The following is a 27,831-nucleotide window of genomic DNA, read 5'->3' on the forward strand; positions in this document are numbered from 1 at the left end:
GCCATTGCTCACAGTCCAGTTTCCCACTTACGAGAATAAACACGCATATTGAACTGGGTGAAGGGGAACGTGGTTGGGTGGTAGAAAGAAAAACAGCTACTGTGGGGCAGTGGGGGGAGGAGAATCATGACCTCCACTCTCAAAAGCACTCTGCTTTTCATTTCTGGAAGGTGGGAGGAAGGCTGTTGGGGCTTCCATACATGATTCTGTGCAATTAGTACTTTGCCAGTTAGGGAAATATAAAATGGCTATTCACTACACATCAACAACTAACATAGATCACCCTGCATGTGTCTGTATACTTATCCAACACTATGTGCTCTTCCTGTGGGCTTGCTTTCCATCCAGCCAAAGTTCAGATCATTCATAACTTGATGGCTAGGATCCCTTCTGGGAAAAGGAAACTGGCTACGTATTGACCCCCTATTCTGTGCAATGACCTGCATACTGCTGTACAAATCAAGGGGGGGTGAGAAGAGCACTCTGTGCTGATCTCCTTCCCTGAGCAGAAATGGCAAAATCATGGAGGATAAAGCTAGTAGCCACGATGGCTATGTATTACCTCCGGCGTAAACTGAAAATGTGCCCGGTGCAGCCCTTACTTGCCAAGGGACAATTGGGAGTGCCCTATAAGGCTGCCCCATTGCTACTTTGTGGTCATGCCTTTTCTGGTCTCATATATACAGCAGTTGTGGGGCAGGTGAGCAATAAACGTGAGGAAAACAGGTTGGGGGGCCTAATCTGGTCCACGGCTGCTGATGTAGAAGGTAGAGAAAAGGGCAAGCAAATACCATATTTTTTGCTCTATAAGACTCACTTTTTCCCTCCTAAAAAGTAAGGGGAAATGTGTGTGTGTCTTATGGAACGAATGCAGGCTGTGCAGCTATCACAGAAGCCAGAACAGTAAGAGGATTGCTGCTTTCACTGCGCAGTGATCTCTCTTGCTGTTCTGGCTTCTGAGATTCAGAATATTTTTTTTCTTGTTTTCCTCCTCCAAAAACTAGGTGTGTCTTGTGGTCTGGTGCGTCTTATAGAGCGAAAAATACGGTAATCAAGGAGCTGGAACAACTCCCCTATGACACAATTCAACATTTCGGGCCTTCTCAGTTTGGGGAGGGAGGTGAGTAAAGAGAGGCATGATAGGGGTGCATTAAATTATGTGAGGTGCAGAGGAAGTAGATAGAGAGATGTTTCTTTTCCTCTCTCATAATACCTTGGCTTATCCAAGTAATTTGAATGGGGTAGCTAAAGTATGAAATGTGCTCCCACAAGAGGTTAGAGAAATTTATGGAGCCTAAGGTTCTCAGTGGAACTACCTCTGATATTGGAGGGAGGATGCCTTGGAATACCAGTTTACAAATGGGGAGAGGGCTGTTGTACTTGTGTCTGCTTGCCGGCTTCTCACAGACATCTGGTTGGCCACTGCAAGAACAGGATACTGGACTAGACAGATCTTTTGTCTGACCCAGCAGGTCTCTTTTTATGTGCCTAATGGCCTCATTTTTTCCCTATGCTGATTTTTAGCACTTGAAATAAATTAATCATAAATAACATTTTAGCTACGTTGCCCTATGTAACACTATTTCCTATTTTGGGTTATATTTGTGGTTTGTTCATACAAAGCTTTCTTCCATGTTGGTACAGAGCAGGAAGGAATCCACAAGCCTGGGCTTGACCAACTGCTGGAAATCTGACTCTTGAAGGCCATCAGGGCTGATAACAGCAAGTCGCCGCAAGGCTGCCTGAAAGGAAAATGTGACAATACAGTTTTAGAATAAAAATCTGGCTTCATGCAATGCTAAAGAAACATCACTTGTTCAGAATGACTATTGAGCTGAGGTTCGGCAGACATCCCCTTGACCATTAACTGACTGACACTATCATAGTGGTGTTATTGATTCAATACAGTTACTTATTTGTATACTTGAAAAGCAGTTGAGACTCATGCATTGTGTGTCTGTGTGTGTGTGGCCACATACCTCAAATAGCAAATCAACATTCTAGAATTGATTTACATGTTTAGATGTACAGGTATCAGAATGGGCAACATTATTAAGTGACAGCATTACTGTCGACAAAAGTTTCATCATTTATGTTCCCATGTTAGTTTGTGTGTACGTAATTAAGCTGATGCTTCTGGGTGCTCCCATCCTAAGGATATCTGCAATCTGTAGGATTTAGGTTGGGATGTCATGTATGTCTATGGGAGTAATCCCCATCAAACTCAGAATAGGCATGTATAGGACTATTGTCTTAAAAACACAAACTTTTTTCTCTTTTTTGTAAAAACCATGCTTCTGAGATTTCAGCACAGTTGTAATATGGGTGCTTGAAAAGAAAGCTAGGTCTCTGCTAAATTTCTTATTTAAACTAAACAACTAAACTAAACTAAACTAAACAGTAACTAAACTAAACTAAACCAAACCAGGAGTGGACTTTGGTAATATGGTGCCCTGAGCAAGGACAAAATTTGTCCAACCCCGCCCCCTCAAAATATTTCTTATTTTCTCAATAATTCCTTCTGGTACAGTTGCTTTCTTAATGGATCTTCTCAATGGGCTCTCCAGTGCACTATGTCATAGTTGCGGCAACTCACTTGCCCATCTGACCGTGGCCTAACTTTGTGTAGGTGCCTATATAAATATAGGTGTCATCATCATCATTTTGTGCCTGCCTCAGTTCGGTGCCCTGTGTGGGGAGACTGTCCACACTACCCAAATACGTTGTTGAACCAACCTTGCTAACAAATTGCTTTTGATGGTGCATGGAACAACATTAGACGAAGTCCCACTCAGGCTTCTATCGAGTGAGGTTGTGCATGCTGACCCTGACCCTTTGTCCCTTGCTTTGATTTTGTGGCTTAATTTTGGTAGGGGAATCTGCTAATTTCCACCAAATAAACTAAACTGAATCTATTCTTTTAAAGGACTGCTTAAAAACAAGCTCTCTGAAAGCATCCCTTCCTGAAGACCCTGAAATCCCTTTGCTGGCAAAAGGCACATTCATTTCTATGGGGTTTGTGCCAGTGAAGCACTTTGAGGGTCAGTCTTCATTTTGCTCTCAAGTCCTGCAGAGATTTATAGTGTGACCTCAGGCAAGCCACTTCATCTCCCTACTTAAAACTGTTCAGACTTAAAATTGACATAGGAATTGTCTCTGCCCAGTACTTAGCATACAGCTGCTTCCACCCTGATTGGTGTCTGTAAGCATTACCATTATTTCAAAGAGTAAATCACATGATTTCCAACCATTTGGGGACAGAAATATGAGTGCAAAACTCAGTTGCGCAAAGAAATATTATCCACTTATCAACATTAAAAAAAAAATGTGCCTATTATGGGAATTATTTTATTGTGTCATCAGATGGGAGGTCACAAAATTCTGAGCATTGCTTATGGCAACATGATAATCTTTTTATATAAAAAAAAATTCTTATAAGCTAACTGCCTCTGCAATGAAAATAAAAAATGATTCCAGACTAACAAGCCTCAGTACATTGTAACATTGAAATCCCTATTTCTGGTAACATCCTGGAGGCAAATTTGTACACAACACAGTGGTAGCAGGAACAGAGGAGACCTAGATCATAGTAAAGCTTGTATACACTTGCTTGCTTGCTTACTTACTTACTGGCAAGAGTGCGCCTACTAGAGTGTTGTGAGTTGCAGCGGGGCAGCAGGCTGCTTGCTGAGACCCTTCTAACCCCTGGGCCCAGCAAGTGTTAAAATATAGGAAGATGTTTGCCTGGGTGGTGGGCCATTAAGGAGAACAATTCTTTAAAAACAATTAAACAGTTCTTTTAAAAAATCATTAAACAATTGCCATTGCCACTAACCTGTAAAAAGTGCATATTAACAGCATTTAAAAAAATAAAATACATTGCCTAAACTTGCAACAAATCAGTAAACAGACCCCAAAAGCACAAACCCGCAACACCATACAGTTGCCTGCATGGTTCTTTGTTCTTGGGTATCACAAAGTTCTCAGTTCAAGTAAGTCAACAGCTACAACGAAAGGGTTCACAGCATTAACACTCCAAGAAGGTCTTGCTTCTTCCATAGCCGCAGCTGTTGGAGTGTTAATGTTTGCTCACTGTTTAAGCACATACTTTGCAAATTAAATGCCGTATTTTTCGCTCCATAGGACGCACCGGCCCATAGGACGCACCTAGTTTTTTGGGGGGGGGGGGAATAAAGAAAAAAAATTATTCCCCCCCCCCCCAGGTTCGGGGCTGGGGCAGGGGAAGCCCGAGCTTCCCCCGACCCCAGCCCCCAGAACAGGCTGCTATCCGCAAGCCGTGGGAGAGCTGCGCGACTTTGCGCAGCTCTCCCACGGCTAGCGTAGAGCTGCGCGAAGCCCGAAGCTTGGGGTGTGCTGAGCCGTGGGAGCTGAGTCTCCCATGGCTAGCAGATAGCTTCCTGAAGCCTGGAGAGCGAGAGGGGTCGGTGCGCACTGACCCCCCTCGCTCTCCAGGCTTCAACGAAAGCCTGCATTCGCCCCATAGGACGCACACACATTTCCCCTTCATTTTTGGAGGGGGAAAAGTGCGTCCTATAGGGCGAAAAATACGGTAAATAATAATAATAAAGAATTTTGTACACCACCCTTTCTCCGTAGATCTCACGATCACAGGATGGTTCACAAATCTGCAAAGCCAGATTTACTTTATCTCATAAATGCTATGCAGGTTATCTACTGGGTTCAATAGGACTTAGTCTTTAGTGGTAGCACCCATTAAATAAAACTAAATAGCCAAACCAGGTGATCCCTTAAGGGCACAGGACCTCTGAATGTCTCCTGTCAAAAGAGGCTTCTCCACTTCAACAAAGTAAGCAACACATGAAAAGGAAAGTGTGTTTGGGGCTGCTTCTTCCATATAAATGAACTGGGGAAAACATATATTTAGTATTCTATGTATATCAACTCACGACGTATGGATTTTGGCATGGAACAAGAGGATTTTGAAGCAATATTTCTCTAGAAATTTATACTAACCAGCAACAAAAGGACGCTCTAATATGCTCTTTAGATATGAGAGAGACTACAAAACACATCCTATTGTGCTGAATATATTTTCAGTGTATAGAAAGCCCATGGGAAAGCTAAAGGCAAATAATTAGATGCACTTACCAAACATGCAACAAGAACAGAATCACTGTTATTTCTTTTGGTAGGAGACCTGCAAAGCTCTATGAGGCGTGGAATACCTATATATTTTGCAAAGAACATTGAAAAGTGAGTAATTTCAAATCTCCACAATTCTCAACATTGCATCAGTGTGATATACTTTCCAGATTTATCCGTTTCAGGGGAAATGATGATGAATTCAGTAAAAGGTGATGCTAGAAAACAAGAAAGGAACTTCCCTTGTGTGTATTATAAAGAGCTGAAATGTGATGTATCAGTTTAACAGTGAACTGTAGAAGCATCACTTAGAAAGCACTCACAGTTCTGTTTTCACAACCAGGGGGTCTCAGTAATTTTGGGGATGTCCCCTTAGTTCTCTCTATCATTATTCTATTAGAAAAGGTATAGAATCGCCCCCCTGCCCTCCCCATTTTCCCACATGTGGAAGACCCCACTGGTGTCACTAAATGACTGTAGAGCAAGGATAGTAATTTCTGCCTGAGAGTCAAATGTGGCCTCCACCATCTCTATATGGCCCTCAGGACTCTGAACAAGACACACCCCTCCATAAACCACACCATTATTGGCACCCAGCACCTTCCTCTGGTGTTTTTACCAGGCCAGAATGTGTCCTTGAACTGAGATATCTCTTGCTTTTCTGGATGGAAGATGGAGAGCGGTGTGGGCAAACCCACTTTCACAACACCCACCATTGCTATGGAGCCTCCAGAAGAAAACATGGTCCTTGGATTGAAAAAGATTTCCCATTTTCCCTGCCTCTTACTTTTTTCTGATAAATACTGTAAAAATAATCACCTGTGTTTTGGAGGACTAACAAAGTCCCATAAAAGGTGTTTTGTTTGGAAAGCTGAAAATGCTTTAAAAGGAAATGCTGTCATAGTAAGAGATTCAAAAATGAAGAAAAATTGATATATGCACCAGCTGTGATCATGGAAATCATTTAACAGTTGTGCACATGTCAGGTCCCTGCTCAGGGCCAATTGAAGATGTACAACTTTCACTGTCTGCAGGATTAAGCTTTTTGAACAGTGTTGAAACCTGTTTTGATCATTTGGGTTAGCAGGCAAAAAAAAACACTAATTCTGCAACAGTTGTGTGAATTGCCCTTCGCACACCCATTTGTCTTCTTTTTGCCTTCACAACCAGACTTTTTTCCATGCAAACTAAACATCCATTGAAGTACAGTGGTACATTGGTTTGCAAATGTCCTGGTTTGCATACATTTTGGATTACAAACACGTCAAACCCGGAAGTGTGTGTCCCAGTTTCAGTTTGCAACCTTTTTTTGGATTACAACCCATTTTTTTTGGATTACAACCAAAAAAAAATTGGAGGCCCCATTGGTGAAAGCGTGCCTTGGTTTACAACCTGTTTTGGTTTACAAATGGACCTCTGGAATGGATTCTGGTTGTAAATCAAGGTACCACTGTAGTCAGGTAAACTGACCCCTGCAGTTGTAATGCAATGAGCAACATGGAAGGGGAAATCTGTACAGTACTGCTGAAGACATACAAGTGGTGTAGACTAGTTCAGAATTGAGTCCATACAGAAGGATGGAAATTCTGCATGGATGGGGGGAAAGAAGCCTAAACAGTAGCAAATGGACTGGCCCTCTGATGAAGCACAGCTGATAAGAGGGTATACGGAGAGCAGATAAGTGAGACCACTTTGACAATCAAAGCAGCTGCTTCCTCACTTTGACGGATGCAGCATTTTGCATATTTTATACAGTGCCAGCCTGTTAAGCATTAAAATTCTTACAACTAAGGTTTATGGCTGCATGTGCCACTTCGGGATCACGACTCAGTCGGGCGAGCGTAACCGCGGCTTTTTGCTGAACTCGTTCGCAAGCAGCTACCTCTGGTGAATTCCCAGATGACGATTTCTCAAACAGCATTTCCATTAAAACTTGAACACCTACAAAGGAGTGAAACACTGTTGATAAGCATCCCAGGCTATAGTGAGAATATTCAGGACAAAAAGCAGAATTAAAAAGGATGCAGCATGGTTTGCATACCATTTCCTTGGATTATTTCTGAGGCACACTGGTCCAGGACAGACATGTTTGCTAATATCGTCACAATCTAAATTAAAGAGAAACAACCACTTGAAATATTACATTTCACAATTCTTACCATCACCATGCATTTAAGACATGCCCTTCTAAGCTGCCAATTAAGTATCAGCACCTTCGATTTTCTGAGGTATCTTTCATTGCCGCCTTTTCACAGTAGCTCAAGGGAAGCCAGATCATTACTTCCGCCTCCCAACAGTGCTCTGTATTAGCTGAAGCTTCCATAGCAAACCCCACAGAGCATATTGTAGTAATCCAGCCTTAAAAAAACCAGTGCTTGAACTGCTGTGACCAAGCACTCCAGCTCAGAAATGGTTGTAGCTGTTATACCAGTTGCAGCTGGTAAAAGGTGTTTCTAGTCACTGAGACAACCTGGGCCTCTAGTGACAGAGATGCACCCAGAAGCATCTCCTGGTGCAATCCTGCTCCTTTACAGGGAGTGCAACCCCATTCAGGGTAGGCAAGCTTCTTGGACATGTGGACCATTCTGTCTTGCCAGGATTCAAGCTCAGCTTGTTTTTCCTCAACCATCTCATCATTGTGTCTAGGCACTGGTCCAGGGCCTGCACAGCCTCTCCCAATTTAAGTATTATGGAGAAACAGAGCTGAGTGTTATCAGTATACTGATAGCACCTTACACAACATTGTATAATGTAGTATAAACACTGACAACTGGGAAGCACTGGCCTGCGAGCGCTCCAGTTGGAGAACAGCCTTTACCAAAGGTGTCATGGGTCTTGAAGACACTCAGACTCGGGGTGAAAGGGAGAAAGGCATGCTTGGCAAACCCTCACCATGATCAACTCCTGCCCGGAAACCTATGTCCCCCTGTGGAAGTACGTGTGGATCCAGAATTGGCCTCCACAGTCACTTACGGACTCACTGTTAAAACCGTGTTTATGGAAGAAGAAGAAGAAGAAGAAGAAGAAGAAGAAGAAGAAGAAGAAGATAGCACCTTGCCCCAAATGCCTAATGACCTGTCCCAGATGCTCCATAGAATGTTAAATAGCATTGGAGATATGATAGTGTTTTGTGGTACCCATAGTGTAACTGGCAGGGGTCTGAAAAATGCCCTCCAAATGCTACTCTGTGGACATGATCCTGGAGGTAGGACTGGGACCACTGTAATGCATTGCCTCCGATTCCCGTTCCTTGAAGCCAGTCCAGGAGGATACCTTGGTCAATGGTATCAAAAGCCAAAGAGAGATCAAGAAGCTGGAGCAAGGTTGCACTTCCCTTGTCCTGCTCTCTGCAAAGGTCATCCATCCATGCAATCAAGGTGACTCAGTCCCATGGCCACTGCTGAACCCACACTGGAATTGATCTAAATAATCGGTTTCATCCAAGACCTGACACCACAACTCTCTCCACAATTTCACCCAAAAAAGTATTTGTTGCTGGTTGATAGTAGCTTCAATTCAAGGGGTCCATGGCTGAACCACCACCTCTTTCAAGGCAGCAGGAAACTTCCCCTAACACAATGAAACATTAACCATGCTCTAGACTTAACCATTCATATACCCTCTGCTTGGTTTGATAAGTAGGAGAGATTGGAGTCAAGATGGCATGTGGTCAGATGCGTGGCTACCAGCGTCTTGTCCACATCAGTTGATTCTGTCAACTGATACCAATGCCACACTACATCATATTTGAGTCACTGGGCACTTTGGCTGGAGTTGTAACAACTGCAGAGTCAATATCACTCCAAAGTTATCCTCCAAGTGTATAGGCAGCTAGTCAAAGCAGGTCTTCAAAAGCTCCAGAGGTCCCTACCCCATAGTGGGAGTCAGTAACCTAACTCGTGATTCCATTGCTAGCATGACTACCATGAGTTGTGGTTGTACAGGTCTGCTCTAGAGGAGCAAGAGTACAACTAATGGGTGAAAATGGTAGAAAAGCTAATTTTGAGAACATCAGGGAAGAGAATACTAATGGTAAGAGCTGTTAACCAATGGTGGTATTGCCCCCCCCCCCCCGGAAGATAACCTTCTGCCAGAGATGCTTCAGTTCCATCCTGCATTGCAGATCCTGTACTGAACAGAGCTGAACCAGATGATCACTGAGTTATCTTCTATGAGTTGTATTCAAATAACTCATACTCACAGTAGACCCCTTGAGATCAATGGCTAACTATGTTCTTTGTTTTCAGTGGGTCCAGCATGAGTATGAGTTAATTGGACGCCACATCAACTGATGCCTTGCATCACAGATACAGAGCTATGAACCAAACTTTGATCGTCACCTCTCGACACAAAAGCCCAGCAAGAAGGAATGTGGCACTTCTGTGTTTTATGCAGTGCACTGCTGCGCTAAAAATAATAATAACGCTAAACTAAGGAGGTGTGAGAATTGTACATAATGAAATGTACAGAAACACAAGAGCATTTGTTGGGACTCAGGCGATGCTATTGTAGGGCAAATGCACATGTTTGGATAACATAGCTTGAGGCCCTACCCTGTGTATTCAAACAAACAAACCTCACTGATAGAGTTAAGGAAGCCAAGTTGCCATCAATTTGGCTCTCACTAGGTCATTATAGTAACAAAGGATATTTGCTTTGGGTTGTGTGTCACGAAGGTCTCCTGCTTCCTTCAGCAGTGCCACAGTGTCATCTCTCTGAATAAACAGGCCCACTTAGGATGCAAATGACTTGATGAAATGCCAATAGTGACAGGCAGAAAAAATGGGAACTCAAGACACATCTATGTGTTGATTCAATGTTAATTATTAACAGTGTTTCAGGCATGTGTCCCTTCGTTCTAAATGATATCCTGTTAATGAAAATTACTTGCTCCATGGAGAGCCTGCACCCCATGCAGCTTTCTAAGCAAAAGATGAAGAATTCAATTAAGGACAATTTGAATACATGCCAATTATTCCACTCCTTCAAGTTATTTGTTGAATCTTAGAAGTGTGTCTGTCTGTGTGTGTGTGTGTGTGTCTGTGTGTGTGTTTGTATTTGTGTCTTTTGACTGATGAATTTATATCAGCTCAATGACTCCAGTTGCCCCTTATCCAATTATCCCAAAGAATTTATTTATACGTGCAAGACAAACAGTGACCATCATGGTGCTGGGAATTTTATTCAATACCAAAATTATTTAAATTTTAAGAAGACCACCATAATGTACAGATTGGGCAAATTACCCCTACATACATGAGACTTATTCAGTACAAAACCTCATTTAATTAAAACCACAAACCTAAGACTTAGCATATTCAATCAAACCAGTGGTCCGTAACCCCCAGAATCCCATGTCCAAACATAACAGTCATGAGTTACCAGGTTGAGGCAATCCTAGACTTGCCTAATATTCATAATGCCTTGAAATCAGTAACTTGCAACGTAGGTTCCAACTTTACAGTCTAATAGCTCCTTAGAATTCCTTATCTGGTCAGAACATTTTAACTGCATTGTGCTTAACAACCATTAGTAGTTTTGCCAGTGACAGCAGGCACAGTACATACAGTGAGAAACAGAGGCAGGCAGGGATAAGATAAGATAAAATAAGATAAGAGGCAATACAAACTGGCAGAAAAACAAATAGGCAAGTGCTTTGATTCATCTTCATGGAATGACTTGTAATAATTGCACAATAGTTGTGCGATAAACAGAAGTGCAAAAATTCCAGCAATCTGGTATCCTCAGACAACCATATTATTAAGTCCAGGGTGCGGGACAGTGAAAAGAACAAAATGTTCTTCCTTCCATGCTGCAGCATTTTTTAAACAACAGCAGCGTAGGAAGCTAGTTTCTACTGAGCCTCAGACCATCTAGATCAGTATTGTCTACACTGAGTAGCAGCAGCTCTCCAAGGGTCAGGTGGGAATCTCTCCCGGCCCCACCTGAAAATGCTGGGGACTCAACTTGAGACATTCCACATGCAGGGTAGCTGCTCAACCACTGAGCTACGGACTTTCCCTGCAAATAACCACTTCAAAGAGGCGATCTGCAAATACTACTTTTGCTTGCACTGTGCACATTTAGCTCTCTTTTGTGTTATCTTTGTTAGCATTTGCAGAAAGGGGAGGAGCAAGCTGAAGGGGCGGGCCTTGGGAATATGCTGCCCTGCGCAGAGCCAACATTTGATGCCTTCTTCCAGCCCTCACAGTGCTGGATTGAGCCAGGCTTTGGGAAGAAAGCAAGAGGCTCTGCGATCCTAAATGCACATATGGGAGCAAGTCCCAATGAACTCAATGGGACTTACATTGAGTAGACACATAGAGGATTGCACTATAATACCGTCTTGGAGAGTCTGGGGGAAGAAAGCTTAATTTTGTAGAGAAGAAAATTTGGCAATGACATATAATGGAATTTCCCCCCTCGCTATGCTCTCACCTTTTTAAGAATTAGTGCCCTCGTTTTCTGATGGTCAGCATCTCATACAGCAGAGCTGGGAGTCATTATGCTAATTAAATCTTTAATAGTCATAAGAAAACAGCTTTTCACAAGCTTTATTACTGTCACTAATAAGGATGGGGGAAAATGAATCTTAAAACAAAAGTTCCTGTGTTCATTTCACTAGGTGGCAAAGTACATAAATATGGAAGTGCTAAAATGAGTGGTTAATTATCATCTAGCTAAGCAAAATTGCTTCCCGCTATGTTTTATTTCACTTCAGTTAATTGCATAAAGTTCCAGTTAAGGAAGACATGCAATGTTTTGTCCAACCTTCCTATCATAGATACGAGGGTTTGGGGAGACTGGGAAAGCAGTTACTGATCTTAACATGTAAATTATAGAAAGACAAAGCGTTCCATCTGAGACAGGAAAAAGGCTTCTATGCGCTATGTGGTCCATGACTCCAGGTGGTGACCCAATCAAGTCAGCAAAATTAGTTCAGAGGCTTCCATTATGCAATGTTGATATGCATTCTTCAAAAAACAAATAAATAGGAAAATATATCATAGATTATAAAAAACCCTTAATGCATCCTTTTTGCATCATCAACGTTTGACTTCAGTTATCATGTTTGAATATAATGCAGGATTCTGACAGGGTTTTTGATAGGTTGTGTCTTTTTTAGCAGATTCTAAAGGGAGCACACTGGAAGCAAAGTAAAACATTTACTTTACCTGAAAAATGTGTCAAAGATGAAAAACCCTCTTCCAAAGCTTTCTGGTGCCCTAATCCTATAATTCACTCTGAACAACGCCAAATGTCAGCCTGTATGATTTATATTGATTGAACTGTGGTTGTAAGTTATTTTTAATGTGTTAGTGTGCAGCTACCTTTCTGGTTTCCTTTATTTCATGACAGGAGGGGAGGGCAATTGCTACTGGGACTGCAGTATGCAGCAAAGTTTATTTCTTTCTTCCCAGTTGACATCAGGATGAAAATCCCATTCCCACACCTCCAAGGGAAAAACAAAAGTTCCCAGTGAGGTGTGTGTCCCCCATACCAGTAAATTATTAAAGAAAAGTGTATGCTCTGCAGTCAGCGCAACATTTAGCCAGGTCTTGAGAGTAACACTTTTTCTATGCTGCTCCTGCACATCTGGACTAGGGTATTTGATACCATGGGATACTCAGAAGGATGGTTCCTCTGCATTGGTTGACATGCATGTTTTGCAGCTGTCTAAAGGTTCTTCCAGAAGTTACTCTCCAGGCATTCCAAGAATGAATGGGAGAAGGAGGAGAGGAGCTGCATGCTCTGACCACGCCAGCCCTACAACCAGACTTTTGTGCACCGAGAAGAACGTCTGGAGGGGAAATATGCACATTCACTTCACCCATCTACCAGGAATTCCAGTCGTGCAGGGTTCTGAATCCCATGGATTCATGGATCCCATCAAATCTGTGTAGCCACCACCTTTAGATCTTCTGCCCCCTATGCCAAGGTCTGGGAGTGGAAGCAACAGGGAAAGGGAAATTGGGACTGGGCCAGCATGTGGGGGGGCCTTACCCCCCCCCATACCCATTCTTGGAGCACAAGAAGAATAACTTCTGCCATTTGTCTTGACTCAATTCTTATGTCCTGAAAACGCTTAAATTCTTGTAAACAAAACAGGGATGTATATAGCATAGATCAACACTTTTATTTAAAATATGGAAATAAATTATTATGGATTCACAGACAAAAGTCATTAGATAGCTCCACCCTAACTATGTTGCTAGAGTTCATGAAAGCCCAGCTCCAAAACTCTGCCCTGCTCTTATTTTTATACCCATTACTGGCAATTGTGCCACTTGTTTAATTTCCTAAGTATTTTGAGAAATTTAATTATTGCAATTCATCATATTCAGCTTTGTTAAGAGAGACAAAACGATTACCTCACCTCTTGCTATATAAGCAAGGCTTCCAAAGTTGTTTTCTAAATGTGTGCTCAGTCACTTCGTAAATGACTGTGCCACACATGCCAGGATGTATTGTGCAAAAGGCTCCAGAGAAACAAAGAAGACGTAAGCCAATAGATATGCTGTGATGTAGGCAGAAAAGAAAGAAAAGAAAAAACAATCTGCTTCTGGGCCCCATTCAAGCTGCTGGTGTGTTGTCCCAGAAAGCCATAAATTGATTGAGCCCTAAATAAATATCAGGCTTGGAACCCACTTTGTAAAGGGGGGCGCTTTGGTTTGGAGCCACGGAACGGCATTGCGTTGCCTCACTTCATTTTCTGACGCTTTGGATGCCTCCCCATTAACTATAATGGAAAACTCAACAAACAGCTATAACTTCTTTTTTTAGTTTTGGCAAGCACCAAGTGCCTATAACTTCTCCAATTTTTTCTCCCAAAACTGGATGACGTCTGGGGTAGCGGGAGATGATGCTTGCCAAATTTCAGATAGATAGGTGCAGCAGGGTGGTTTATGCAAGGACAGCCTTTTAAAGTTTACAAAAGGAACATCTTCCCTTTTACACCAGTTGCTGGGAATGACCAGAGGCCCTGCCTGTGGGCTACCCATGGGCATCTGATGGACCACTGTGAGAAGAGGATGCTGGACTAGATGGGCTTTGACCTGATGCAGCTGGTTTCTTCCTATGTTCTCCCACCCCTTGCTTTTCTGGACAATCTATTGTGTATTTTTTGGGAGCAATGCTTGGTGCACACTTTACCTTGATGCTGGTAAAGCCCTCAGAGAACCAGTACCCTTCTCTTTAGGGCACAAAGGGTGTTTCACTCCTACTTGCTCTTTGTTTCAGAGAGAAACTTGGCTCAGCCCTGAGGCTTTCTCTTAAGAGCCATTGTGCTTTGAGCTATCAGCAGCAATAGGCAACAGCAGCAGTCTTCCACTGGTATAGGTGTCACCCTCCTATTCTACTCTCTGCTCCAAACTGAGGTGCCCAAAGGCACCCGAAGCTGCCCTCATTAAGTACTGGTGTGCTTTCTGGTGGAACGGGTAGAGGATATGTCCTGCATCCCTTGGCCTACAAGGGAGTCCATGGCCAGGTTTGGCTGGATTGGTCCTACATTACCTGGAAACATTTAGCTAGTTGCAACCCAGTCATTACCCTATAAACAACTGTGTGTGTGTGTGTTTTCAACCATCATGCATTAACTGGCTCAAAATGGCTGGATATAGAAGATGGGAGATCAGTCTTCAAAAATCTACCAAAAGTACTTACTTCACAATGAGCGTTTCAAGTCCATATAACAGAAGGCATATAGCAGTGAATGGTGTGGCAAACCCCAATGTTTTGGCATTGATGGAGTTCAAGGGATGTGAGGCTCATCAGTGCCAGGTTGGGAAATCCCAGGGATCCTTGTGTAAGCAGCTCAGACTTTGTTAAAGATATATTTATTGTTAAAATGTGTATGCCACCATATACCCATAGATCTCAGGGTGATTCACAACATAACAATATACAGCCAGGGAGGTAGAGGTGTTCTCAATGCCTTCTCCATAACTTGCAAACATTGGAACATTTTTAAGAAGCATTGTAAAACCTTCCTTTTCAGGCAGGAGCAGCCAGGCCAGGGGAAAGGGTGGGGGACCACCATAGAGTCTGCCTCCCCACATCAGAGTCATTGCTACTCATTGGGAGGGTACAAAGCAGAGTGGTGTTGGATTGGTGCAGGCCCACCAGCAGGCTGCAGCAGTACTGCTTAGGCCTGCTGAAGGACACCATGAAGAGGCACATGAGAAGAAAAGCGAATTGAAACAGACTTAAGTCCATGTGTCCTTATTTATGGCACAGGCTGTGAAGCACTAGACCGACCAACCTAGTCCACCCTCCACCTGGTTGCCTCCTGAAGTGAACAACTTGCATGTGTCAGAGAAAATTATCTTACAAAAGCCGGCAATGATGCCACAAAAAAGAAAGAAAACACAAATTGCAGTACATTTTCTATTAGGAAAATTGCTTTATTTAAATTTATCATCTTTGTAGAAGCCATCATTGCTGTGTTTGAGGAAATACTGGATAACATTTGATCTCAATTAAATTATCTCTCTTCCATTTTTGGCAAGATGACTCACTGGATAAAAACGTCATTTCTATCCATTTGCTCTTTTAATCATTCTAACTTACAATATATTTGGAGTCTGGCATGGCTAATCCATCCATTTTACTGAATGGAGCGATTTGGTCTTTCAAAGAGAATGCTTATTCGTGTGGTTTTATATGTGTGTGTATATATTTGTGGGAATAAAGAATCACATTCTTAGCAAATAGGGGTCATATAGGTAACTGATCATATTTCCTGCACCATACTGGAGGACTTTACAGAAAACCCACAGAGGTGATCAAATTATTCCAGGACCAGTTCTCGTCCCGAGCTAGCTGGGTTCTTTGAAGGCCAAACCAGGCAAGATTTCTCCCATGCAATTAGCAGTTGCATGAATAGCTTTAAAAAAGCAAATAGCAGCTGCAAGACAGCAGCAGTCAAGTCAAATGCTTTAACCCTTTGGCACCTGCTGAGGTTCCACCTTGGATAAGGTGCTGCCCCCTCAACTATTTTCATGGAAAGAAAAGCTCCCATTTGCAACAATGGAAGCAAACTGCAGGTGAGGGGGAGAATGATCTCAATCAGGCCTGCAGCAAGGACATAGGGTTAAACCCCTTCTTTTCTTCCCACCAGCATCCCAGTCTGGATTGGGGGCTCCGTGCCTGCTGGATATTTTTACAAACCATTCACATAGTTGCTACCACATATGTGGTAGAATGAGTATTTCTAGCTACCCAGGAACTGACCCCACAAATTACCTCCTTTCTTGCAAAACACGTCAGCATTACATAAGAACAAAAGGAGAGCCTGCTGAATCCGGCCAATTGCCCCTGTGAAACCTGAAAGCAAGCCCTGATCACCAGAGAATTCTCCCCTCCTGCATTTCTCAGTAACTATTCAGAAGCATCACTACCTCTGACCGTGGAGGCAGATCAGAGATATTACGGCTAGTAGCCACTGAAAGGCTTATTCTTCATGAATTCCTAGAATCCTCTTTTAAAGCCATCTAAGTTGGTGGCCATCACTGTCATGAACCACTTGTTCTAACTCTAAATATCTCTATGTAACTCAAAATATCTCTCGATTTCTGTGGCCCTCGAGAAATTCCTAGATTCCAGCTCCCATCGGCCCCAGCCAGCATGGAAACCACAGGGCGGCAGAGTGCTCTAAGGCTAAGGTCCTGCCTATGGGCTTCTCATGGGCATCAGATTGACCACTATGAGAACAGAATGGGCCTGATCCAGCAGACCTGTCTTATACTATGTTCTTATGGCCATGGGTTGGGCATGAAGGCAGTTCCGGGCCAGAACAATCTGAAGAGCCACAGGTTCTCTGTCCCTGATCTAAAGGATAGTTTGCACTGTGGTAGTGTAATATTTCACACAGTGTCATGGAGCTTTATAGCAGCAGGGCAGACCACTGCTCCAAAGAAACATGGGTGCTGTTTTACTTTTTCATAGCTATACAGTGCTACCTCGGGTTACATACGCTTCAGGTTACAGATGCTTCAGGTTACAGACTCCGCTAACCCAGAAATAGTACCTCAGGTTAAGAACTTTGCTTCAGGATGAGAACAGAAATCTCATGGTGGCAGCAGCAGGAGGCCCCATTAGCTAAAGTGGTGCTTCAGGTTAAGAACAGTTTCAGGTTAAGAACAGACCTCTGGAATGAATTAGCTACTTAACCCGAGGTACCACTGTACAGGCATAATAATTTCTCTCATTCCATTTACAGTGCTTCATTTAAAAAAAGAAAGAAGTGGTGCCTTTAAGGAAGAGAATAATTCCAGAGCTGCTGGCTTGATGATTGCCAGCAGAGATTGTAAACTGCCGGCTTCTTGAGCCAGAGTGCAATGATAGTTGTTAATTAAGCTTCCGTAGCATTGACGTCAATGACAGTCATTCATTAAGCTTCAGTGGGGTTTTGAATCAGCTTTGTTCAGACTTGCGGGGTTTTGCTGGAACTCACTGGTACTCATTTGAGCTACTCTTTAAGCCCAGATCTCTATGCTCTAACACAGGCGGATGAGTTGCCAGAACCATTTGCATCAAAACTTTTAAAGGATTATAAAGACTTGCAGATAACGTATAAGAAGTCAGAAAGAGAGAATTGTATACAACCTAAATATACAAGTTGGAATGGAAGCTTAGAGGAAGGTCCTATCCACTCCCAAACTATCACATTTTTGCTAGAGCAAACCCATATCCCCATTTTTTAAAGATTGTCACATGTTCTCTAAACCTGCCATGTGGGATGTTATTACACATAAGTGGGATTTGGTAACTCCATCAAGGAGTTGCAATATAGTAGACACATCACTTAGCCATGGCCCTGAAAACATTGCTCAGAAGAAAATGTGAGCCTCGGATTGAAAAAGGTTTCCCCACCCCTGTTCTATAGCGATATATAAATGTGTATTCACTTACCTGATCTCGGGAATAGGGACTATCCACTCTCTGTTTGTCACCACAAGCTGCTATGAGAATATTCATTGCATCCAGCTGAAGCAACATCTCACATGCTATTGTATCAAAAAAAGTAATGTTGGCAAGTGCAGCTGAAGCCAGCAGGAAAACCTCTCCAGAGGTGGCCTCTTGGCACAGTTCTAGATATATACAAAACAAGGTGATGAAAATATTAAATGAGAACCACTGGATTATCCAAACAAACTTCGGCTAATGTTTATTAAACTAGCTAGGAGGATCAGGTCCGGATTTTGTTTTAGCTTTGCTTTGCATTCCCCTAACCTTTTCGTTTCCACCTTGGTAACCTGATTTACCCTCCAGTGAGACTCAGAGCATGCATATGTGTACAGCTAATCACTTCTCTCAGTTTACTTGGTGTGTTTGAAATTGCAGCTGGCCACTCGGCTTTCGTGCAGTACTGGTAAGGATGAAATCAAGAGAAAGTTAAATCAAAATGCACTTAAATCAGGAGTTGCCTAAGTGGTGCTTTCTAGATGTTGCTAGACTAGTGGACTACAACTCCCATCATCCCTGACTGTTGGCCATGCTGGCTGGGCTGATGGAAGTTTTAATTCAATACCACCTAGAACAGAGTTTCCCAAACTTGGGTCTCCAGCTGTTGTTGGACTACCACTCCCATCATCCCTAGCTAGCAGAACCAGTGGTCAGGGATGATGGGAATTGTAGTCCAAAAACATCTGGAGACCCAAGTTTGGAAACCTTGATCTAGGAGGTACCATATTCCCTACCCCTGCTTTAAATGCTTGTCTGTGCCTGTAAGTTGTGCTGGTTTCTGTGGAACTTACCTTTACCTGTGTATTGCATCCTTACACTCCTGTCCAATGAGGGTTTCTTTTATAGCTACAGAGTTTCCCTTCAACAAATTACATTTTCTTTTTCAATAGAGAGGCCTGATCTATGTCCACAAAACGTGCAAGCTGATGGAGTCCCCCAATTAAAACAAATGGAAAAGCCTGAATAGTCTGGAGCTGCATGCTTGTTATCAGGACACGATTAAGTCTCTTAAGTGCCACAGTCTACTTTCTTTTCCCCCTACCCATCCCTAAAATTATCATGGTCACTTATATGGAATTTGATTAAAATAAATCACATGCTTGTCCTGCGTTGAAAGCTTTTTGCTCTAAAAATCTGCCCTGCAGGTTTCCTTTTGTTTAACATAACACTTATCACTAAAAGATTACAACATCACCCCAGAAATCATCCACTATTTAGCAAACACATTGCATTATCATTTTCTGAATTGCTTATTAATATTTATTCTAGAAGCATTTCTATTTGTATTGCCACAGATAGGAAGATAAATCATGAGCTAAAGTCTCTGTGAGCAGACTTCATTAGTGGCCCTGGGTTACTACACTTAGCAGCCTGCGTTGGATGTTGTTCAAGATGATGTTATAATACTAAATAAAATGTGATTGTATGGGCAGATGGGTAAAACTAATTGGTCTGTAAGAGTGTAATTCTGCAATTTATCTTGCTATCACTACAGCCATGCATTTGGGATCTAATCCTTCCTCCCATCCTCCCTCGAAATTTTCTTTAAAATGCTGCAGAGACATCTCTTGTTATCATAACCTTCTAAGTACCTTTTAATTCCTGTTGCACATTTATTTTAACTCACCCAGCAATTGGATTTCACCACAGTTTAAAGATTAAATATACGAGTAAAGCAATTTAATTGTTCAAGCTATAAATATGATAGAGAAACTGGTGGTTGATTGGTGGAAATGTTTATCTACCCCACCTCCAGATAAGTTGCAGCCTTTTCTGTCTATCTTGCCTCATCTGTCTAAATCAGGTGTTGCTTGGATAGGAACAGGGCTGGATTTAGGTGTGATGAGGCCCTAAGCTACAGAACGTAATGGGGCCCTTTATATGTCCAGCTGTCCTTTGTCAACAACAAATTGTCACTGTTTTTTGTGTTGAATATATGCTATATGGTAATTTATGGGCCTAATAAGTATCTAAAGTCTAAATCTAAAGTTGCACAGAACAAAATATGTATTTTATCAAAGTAATTGTTGAACTGAAATACAATTAAGAAGTTGCAAAGGCAAGTTTTATTTTATTTGTTTTTTATCTTATATTTTGGAAATGTACATCCAGGTTTCTTTTCCTTTAAATTTTTTATGCCCCCCCCCCCCAAGAGAGTGGGGCCCTAATCTATAGCTTGTTTAGATTATACGTAAATCCAACATTGGGTGGGAACAACAGAAAAATATCTAAATCTCTCCATCATAATCCTGCCTGCAATACCTCATCCTCCAGTGTGGCTACAGCTGACATGTTTAAACTATGTGTTCTTGATAGCCAGCAACATCTCTGGTTAGAAATTCTGAGGTTAATGGAAACATAGGAATAATGCCTGTTCTATCTGAGCATTATATTTCCACAAATCCTCAGACACAAAACTCCACGAATTCAGCGATATGCTGCCTTATATACTTTTGACATAGTCACCACCTAATGGCCAGTTTCAAAGTGTTCAAACGTGATGAGTGCATAATGTCCTCCTTTTTATCTTGCACAACAATAAACCTGCTGTTGTTACTAGTGAATCTGAAATTTCTACAAAAGCACACAATACAGGGCGGGGGGGGGGGAGAAGACAACAAGAGAAAACAAACTAACAAGCAAAACCAACAGTAGTCAGTTAGGACACTATCGAGAGAAAATGACATTAATGAGATTAACAGAGTAATTATCTATTCACGGGGAGGGGCCCTGGGTATCAATGTAAGTGCTGTTCTGCCAGTGAAGAGGACCTTTTTTGGCTGGGAAAGCACACATGGCCTGTAGACTACTGGAAAGCACTGCATGTATAGATGTACTGCCAGGGGCAGGGCCCAGAATGAGTTGCATACTAGGGAGCAGGGTGGATAAAAATCAATGGGATTTTTTAAAAAAAATTAAAAATCAGATTTTTTTATTTAAATCAGATTTTTTTAAAATTTAAAAATTGCTTAACCACATCAGTTAACAAACATGGATATATATGCTCAGTGTTTGTTTTTTTTTGGGGGGGGACACAGGGGTACACATACTCCTAAACATTTGGGAATCTTTGTACTTTTGTCCAATTACTGTATTTATTTTTCACAATTTGAACTATAAAATAGTGGTTTTCTTGAGTCAAAATGAGAGTACCCTTAAACATTTTTTTAGAAAAAAGCACTGTATATACTATACTGTTATTGTTTTAGTTAAATAAATTGTTTAAATTGTATTAAGGAAATGATTGTTTTTCTCCTTCCAATACAGTACAACAGAAAATTTGTCCAAATATAAACAGTTAACTTGTTAAACCTCACAATAATTACATAATTATCTGTCTATGCATATCTAATAGTATAACAAAATCAGTAATTTTTTGTATAACTATAAAAACTACTCTGAAACTTTCTTATTCCAAAAACGAATCCTTCATCTGGTTGTAAATATTAAGATTATACCAGCAAGAATTATTCTTTTTGTAAAAAAAAAAATATTATTTAAATCAAGTCTTACTCACTAGTGATTTAAATTGTGATTTAACTCGATTTGATTTAAATCAAATCCACCCTGCAAGCGAGTAGTGCCTTATAGGGTTCCACCACTCACCACACATTTAAGGCACACACAAGAATAATGTAGTTTATCTTTCACATAGCTACATTTCCCAGCACTCTTAACAATCTACAGTTCTCAGGATTCCTTGGGTGGGGGTCTGCTTTAAAAGTATGATGCATATGCAACCATGCATATCTAAGAGTGTCCTGTATACACTTGGGAGCAAGTCCCATTGGACGCGGTGAGACTTGCTTCTGAGTAGATGTACAGAGCATTGTGCTGTTAATACAGGGCTGGCCCACCCATGAGGCAGACAGAAGCAGCCGCCTCAGGTGGCAGAATCCCGTGGGGCATCATTCTCTTGGGTGCCCCACCCATCCTGCCACCACTGCAAAATCTCGCCAGGAGATCTCTTGATATCTCGCTGAAAGCCACCTCCAGGGACAGCAGGCAGGTGGGGGCAGCACCTTGCCTCTGTTAAGAGTTTAAATTACAAACAGATAAAACTGCCCTGGCTGGCGGAATAAGCCAGTACTTTCATTCTTTAAAATTGCAGAAGCAGCAGGCTAGGAAACAATAGTTGAGTCAAATCCAAAGGTCTCTATTTTTCTGGCAGCCTGGACTTGAGGGAGCCTTGCTAGCTAGCTCCTACTGAAGACTGGAAAACCGAAGTAGTCCACATCCCTTAGCCAAAAGTCTAGATTATCTATTTATAGGAATTTGAAACTGATACAATACCAAGCCCTAATTCAAGATACAGTAGTAGGAAGGTGAAACAAAGGGCAATGTGCACCATGGCTTCTTCAAGGAGGAAAACAAAAAAGGACACTGACGCCTGATAAAACGTCCACATTTATATGCATTTCCCACAATTTAACCCTTAACTGCCCAACCCTCCATGACAGCATCATGGAATTAAATTCTTATCAGTTTCAAAATCAACATCCCTTAAGTTTGCTGCTTTCTTTTCCAAAAAAATTCCCTTAAGTTTGCTGCTTTCAATTGATCTCTGACAATTGAAAAGGCAGAGGCAAATGGTAAAATTGCAAATAAAGTCTATGGAAGCAGGTTCCTTTTCCCTAGTTGCTCATAACCAGCTTGTACAGAGTAATGTGAAGCAGTCAGGTATACATACTGAGAAGGGCTGTGACAATCTCTTCCATGTTCTCCAGGAAACTGCTGAGATGATGAGTGATGGTGAGTTGAGGAGATGTAATCTGAGCTATTACTGCTGCCGCCTCTGCATGGGTAGCTTGGGAATGGGTATTGTCCGTAAGGATGTCAGCTAAGCATAATATTCCATCAACCTAGGAAGAGGAAAAGGTAACAAAGCTACCCACAGTATGTTTTAACAACATAAATAAGCGCCACATTTCTTTGGGAAAAGCCTCCTTCCTTCCTGAAAGCATACGAAATGCGTCATGAGAAATCTGTCAGAAACAATGTTTTCAACATGAAGAGCACACCTTGAGAGGGCAAGCGGTATACAATAATTGTGAATAAAAGGTCATAACATCACTTTGGCAGCAGGCAAGTACACCAGTCAAATTTCCCATTTATCCCTGTCTGTCAGCACAAACTGCACACAACTAAGACATCATAGGGACCCTGTACAGGTAAGAATCAGGTCTATCCCAACTACTTAATTGGGGCTGGAAAGAGATATATCATACCAATACTAGCTCATTCTACTTACCCACCCAGTCCTGAGGAAAGCATTCTCTCCACACACAAACCAAACAGAGAAGGGTACAGTAATCTTATTTACTAGGAAGAATTTTCCACATCAACCAGCAGCAAGGTTGATAAGGAAGAATCTGGTGAGATCAGGAATGCCCTTCAATTCCTGTTCAGGCATTCAATGCACATGAGGATTGCAGAGATGAGGGCCACACTTCATCACACTGCAACCACTCCTACACCCCACACTGGCCCTTCTTTAACACTGCAGGTTCAGAAACAGTTTATCAAACATGAGGTCTCAGGGCAGGGCTGTCCCAGCCATTAGGACTCACAATTGCATTTCACAGGAACTGCCTATGCATGTTGGCAGGCCGCCCCTCTTCCAAACACGCTTGAGAAGGGTCCTGAATGGAATGGAACAGTGGGTGGGTATATAAGTAAGCAGAGCCCCACTCTCCTGTTTCATGTGCTGAACACCTGAATAGGCCTTCAGTTATACGTTTAACTAAAAATGGATGAGCTCTTCAAAAGGTTGCCATGCAGTAACTTGAAAATACCTGGGATAATTTATCCTTTTTTGAGGATCTCAGATAATTTCTGAGGCCTCTGAAAATATGTACTTATGGTGTCCATCTCCCACATTCTTGGACTTTGCCCCTATAAAAATCTCACCCCACCCTAGGGACCATTAGGGTGTGGGAGGGACCTATTCCCCACCCACCCTTAGCAAGCCATGTGCCCCCTCCCCTTACCCTCAGGGATCCTGCAGGGCTTTCTTCCTGAAGCAAGATAACAGAACTGCTTCATGTATTTGAATGAAATCCAATGAGGAGTGAGTGGGAACCTACTTAGTCTTTTGTACCTGAGATTTCACCTCTGCAGTCTCCACCCTACCCAAATGCAAACTAATGCCACTCCATTAAATTTCCCTTGGAATGTGGGGAAGACATCAATTCAGATTGTATCAATTCAGATTCTAATCTAATAGCGGAGAAGAATTTGGGAGATGTCACAGCTCATTTCACCTGTGAGGTGGCTTTAACAAGCCCTCAAAAGTTTTGAACTGGCTCAGTAGAACTTCACCTGCATCTCTATTCTCAACACTGATTTCCCCTCCTCCACCTTCCGCATCTCCATCTTCCTTTGGCACAAAGTTCCATTATGAGCTCTTCATCACACAGCATTCAGTGCGTATGTTCAAAGTGTCTCCTCAGTCCTTGTCAATATTTAATGTTCTGTCATTCATCTCCTTAAATTGTTTGTTTAAAGCTTTTGTTGCTCTCATTTCAGTTATTTATTAATACACAATGCCAAGTTATCTTAATTAAATGTCCCTAGCCAGACATAAATTAAAGCATTTGGTTTCTGCTGTCAATAAGAACATGGTATGAGAAACACTATCAGGCTTATGAAAGGAAGTGTTTTTATCTTGGAGATAGTTATGAATACATGGAAGATAAATATATCACTGGGATATTTATTTTACAGAATACAAATAATGTTCAGCATGGGGTGTTCAGAAATGAAAAAGAAATGTTTCCAGCATTCATTTTTGGAGGGACAAGATTTCAACATCCATCTACTTACCACAAAAGATGTTTCTCTAGTCATGGCAAGACTGGAGGTCAAAGCCAGCCTTTCACATAATTCATTTTACTCCAATGTATATTTTAAAAATTCTGACATTACAAAATATTGTGTCCTCACAGGCTGATTTATGGTCAGCAAATATACGCACTTAGATACTATAATCATATAAAGGACCTGGTTTTGTCACCTTGGAGTCACCTTTGAAGTGCCAAAACTGATTCTGGGCCTAAAATGAATGCTCAAGGGCAAGTCAATAACTTGTATTTTTAAAATGGTGCCAAATAAATTGTATTGTTTGTCAATCGGGAAAACTATAGTTGTTGGGTAGTATGCATGTTTCATTAACAAATAAATAATACAACAGCAAAATATAACATGGAACTAAAAATCCTGTTTCAAATCTCAGAGAACTTCTCTCAGTCAGTATAAATTGTGAATCTCCAGGCCTCGCCACTCATCCCTCAAGACTTGCCCTAGGCTGCTTCCCTCACCAGCACTGCTCCATGCTCTTCTTGCTTTTGCCTTACTGAAATGTGTCCTTTTTCCTTTCCATTTTCAAAACTTTATTATAAAGTTGAAATAACAGTCCAATAAGAACTGTGCTAATGACTCTGGCTTTCCAGCTGGAGGATGGAGAAGTGTGTGTATATACTTCCAACTGGAATGTAGCCTACTGTGCAAAGGTAAAAGCCATACCTTTTATCCCAGCCACTTTTATCTTGGAAGCCCCCTACCCCTGACATGTGTCCTCCTATGAAGTTTGTCACAAAGGAATGTGGCCCTTAGACTGAAAAGGGTTCTCTACTCTGATGTACACAATGCTGAGCTAGATGGATGAATGTTGTGCCACAGTATAAGATAACTTCCTTTATTCCTAGGGAAGACATGCCATTGTGGACTAGGACAAAATACAATTGTAGAACTAGGTCAGCCCTGTATAACTTAAGACCCAACAAACTGTAGATCAGTCCACCAGACATGCCTTGCAGCCCACTAGCAACTTGAGAATCTCCTTACTTTTGTAGTTCTAGGCAGATTGCAAATACAGGAGGTCTACTGAAGCTTAGTGGACTACCATACATGCCGGACAGAGACGGGTGAGTCAATTTGTTGATGATCTGGGCCACTTTTGCACGCATTCACCCGTAGATCCATTGTTGCATCTCATTTCTGCATTGGCATGAACCATTTTATGAATATGTGAACCAAAATGGAGCAGAGATGTAGACAGGGGAGGAGCAGGGCTAAACCAAGGCATCTTGCTGCAAACAGCATTTCCTTCAAATCAAGGTACATAGTACAGGTGTGCAGTGACCAGAAGGTTCTGTTCAAACCCCAATTCACAGTTCAGAAAATAGGCCATCTAAGTTTGAGGCACTTTATACAATTCCTAATTGTATAAAGGTCTGTCCAAGGACAATTAATTTCTCTTCTCCTTCCCCTACCCCATTTACTATTGCAAAGCCAACTTTTTCCCTTCTGAAGCCTATATATATATATATATATATATATATATATATATATATGGGCTTCAGAAGGGGAAAAGTTGGTTTTGCAATATATATCTTTTGACAGAAGTGGATGAAATATGCAGACATGCTAACTCCTTGAGTGGTTAACACCTGCCAAATTAGTTCTATTAGCTTTTGTGCTGGACACTTTAAAAAAGATTCACTTTCTGAGTAAAATTATTCCCTCTGATTACAAGATTGTTCTGTCAAGAAGCGATGGAGCTTCCTCTCCCCTTCTCTACACCCTGGTGTTTTGTTTGGTTTGGTTTGTTTTAAGGAAACATCTATAACTTTTTAATTTTGGAGCAGAAACAGATGGAATCTGCAGGGGGAGTTTTCCCTTCTAAGAGCATGAATTCTTCCACATTTCAGAAGGATCACTGCAGGGGTTTCCCTGCAAGGGCAGCTGTTGCCCTTTTGGTTGGGTAAGAAAGGGGATCATTTAAGTGTTTTGTGAGCAATTAGTCTGAAAATTGCAGACCTCGGGGAGCTGCCCCCAGGTAAGTTACCTGCAGCTTTCATTCCCTCTCATTACAATCGTGATGTCTCAGACACAACAGAGCTTTCCTTCTACCTTCTCACTCTGCTGTTTGCTTTCCCTTTCCATCCCATCCTACCCTGGCATTATGGAGTTATGATAAGCTTAGAGACATTACTTTTGCTTTCAGTACATGCTTGTCTACAGTATTTTTCAAAATGTCTGGATTGCCAAAGTGCCACAAAGCACTTCAGGGGTCCCTGCTTCAACTCGTGCCATTCATACATATCTCACGTCGCCTTTGCTAAGCAAAATGTTAGCCCACTTAGCCTTGATATTTGTGATCTGTTGTGATCCAATGTACATTGTACCCAAGGCTAGCCAAGCTATACTGGCACCTGAGGCAGAGAATCCCACAAGTACCAGTATCCCTCCCTACTTAATTAACTATTAAAATTACTAATAATTTCCTGCCCATTCACAACACCAAAAACATACTGGGCAACTGCCTCACCCTGCCTAATGGTAGAGATGGTCCTGGCAAGAAGCAATGAATAGCAACAGGGGCCAACACCTCCAAAACCCTTGCTGCACTCTTCAGACACAAATTCCTGCCTTTATCAAGTCTGATTCCTCCACCTCAAGATGCTACCTGCACGTAGTGTCACCATTGCAGGGGCTGGCCCAGAAATAAGAAAAAGGGGGGAAATAGTAGAGAAATGACGGCACACCCTTAGAACCAAATGGATCAGTGGCTTGTTCAAATCATGGATGAATAAAGTAGCGCAAAGGCTGCCAAGAAACAAATTAGTCTCAGAATAAATGGGTTTATCCTGGATACCCAGGGGATAGTGTTGAAGGCTCTGGCTCGCAGGTAAAGAGGCACACTGGGGGAAATAATCATTTAGGAGAAATGGCTATGTA

General features: G+C 41.9%; 1 protein-coding gene across 2 annotated transcripts in view; it reads right to left on the bottom strand.

Annotated features, from left to right (window-relative positions):
* Nucleotides 1-919: 919 nt before the first annotated feature.
* Nucleotides 920-27,831, bottom strand: part of INSC (INSC spindle orientation adaptor protein) — a 134,525-nt gene continuing 107,613 nt past the window's right edge. For both annotated transcript variants that reach the window (XM_083408237.1, XM_083408236.1), the window contains exons 8-13: nucleotides 22,781-22,952; nucleotides 18,037-18,215; nucleotides 7,166-7,232; nucleotides 6,910-7,065; nucleotides 5,131-5,207; nucleotides 920-1,742 (exon numbers count right to left, since the gene is read on the bottom strand). In XM_083408237.1, the coding sequence (XP_083264363.1) occupies nucleotides 1,614-1,742; nucleotides 5,131-5,207; nucleotides 6,910-7,065; nucleotides 7,166-7,232; nucleotides 18,037-18,215; nucleotides 22,781-22,952 (780 nt within the window). In that variant the 3' untranslated portion in view covers nucleotides 920-1,613. The remainder of the gene's footprint in view (nucleotides 1,743-5,130; nucleotides 5,208-6,909; nucleotides 7,066-7,165; nucleotides 7,233-18,036; nucleotides 18,216-22,780; nucleotides 22,953-27,831) is intronic.

Source organism: Podarcis tiliguerta (genome assembly GCF_965153285.1).
Source record: "Podarcis tiliguerta genome assembly, chromosome: 1".
Lineage (NCBI taxonomy): Eukaryota > Metazoa > Chordata > Lepidosauria > Squamata > Lacertidae > Podarcis > Podarcis tiliguerta.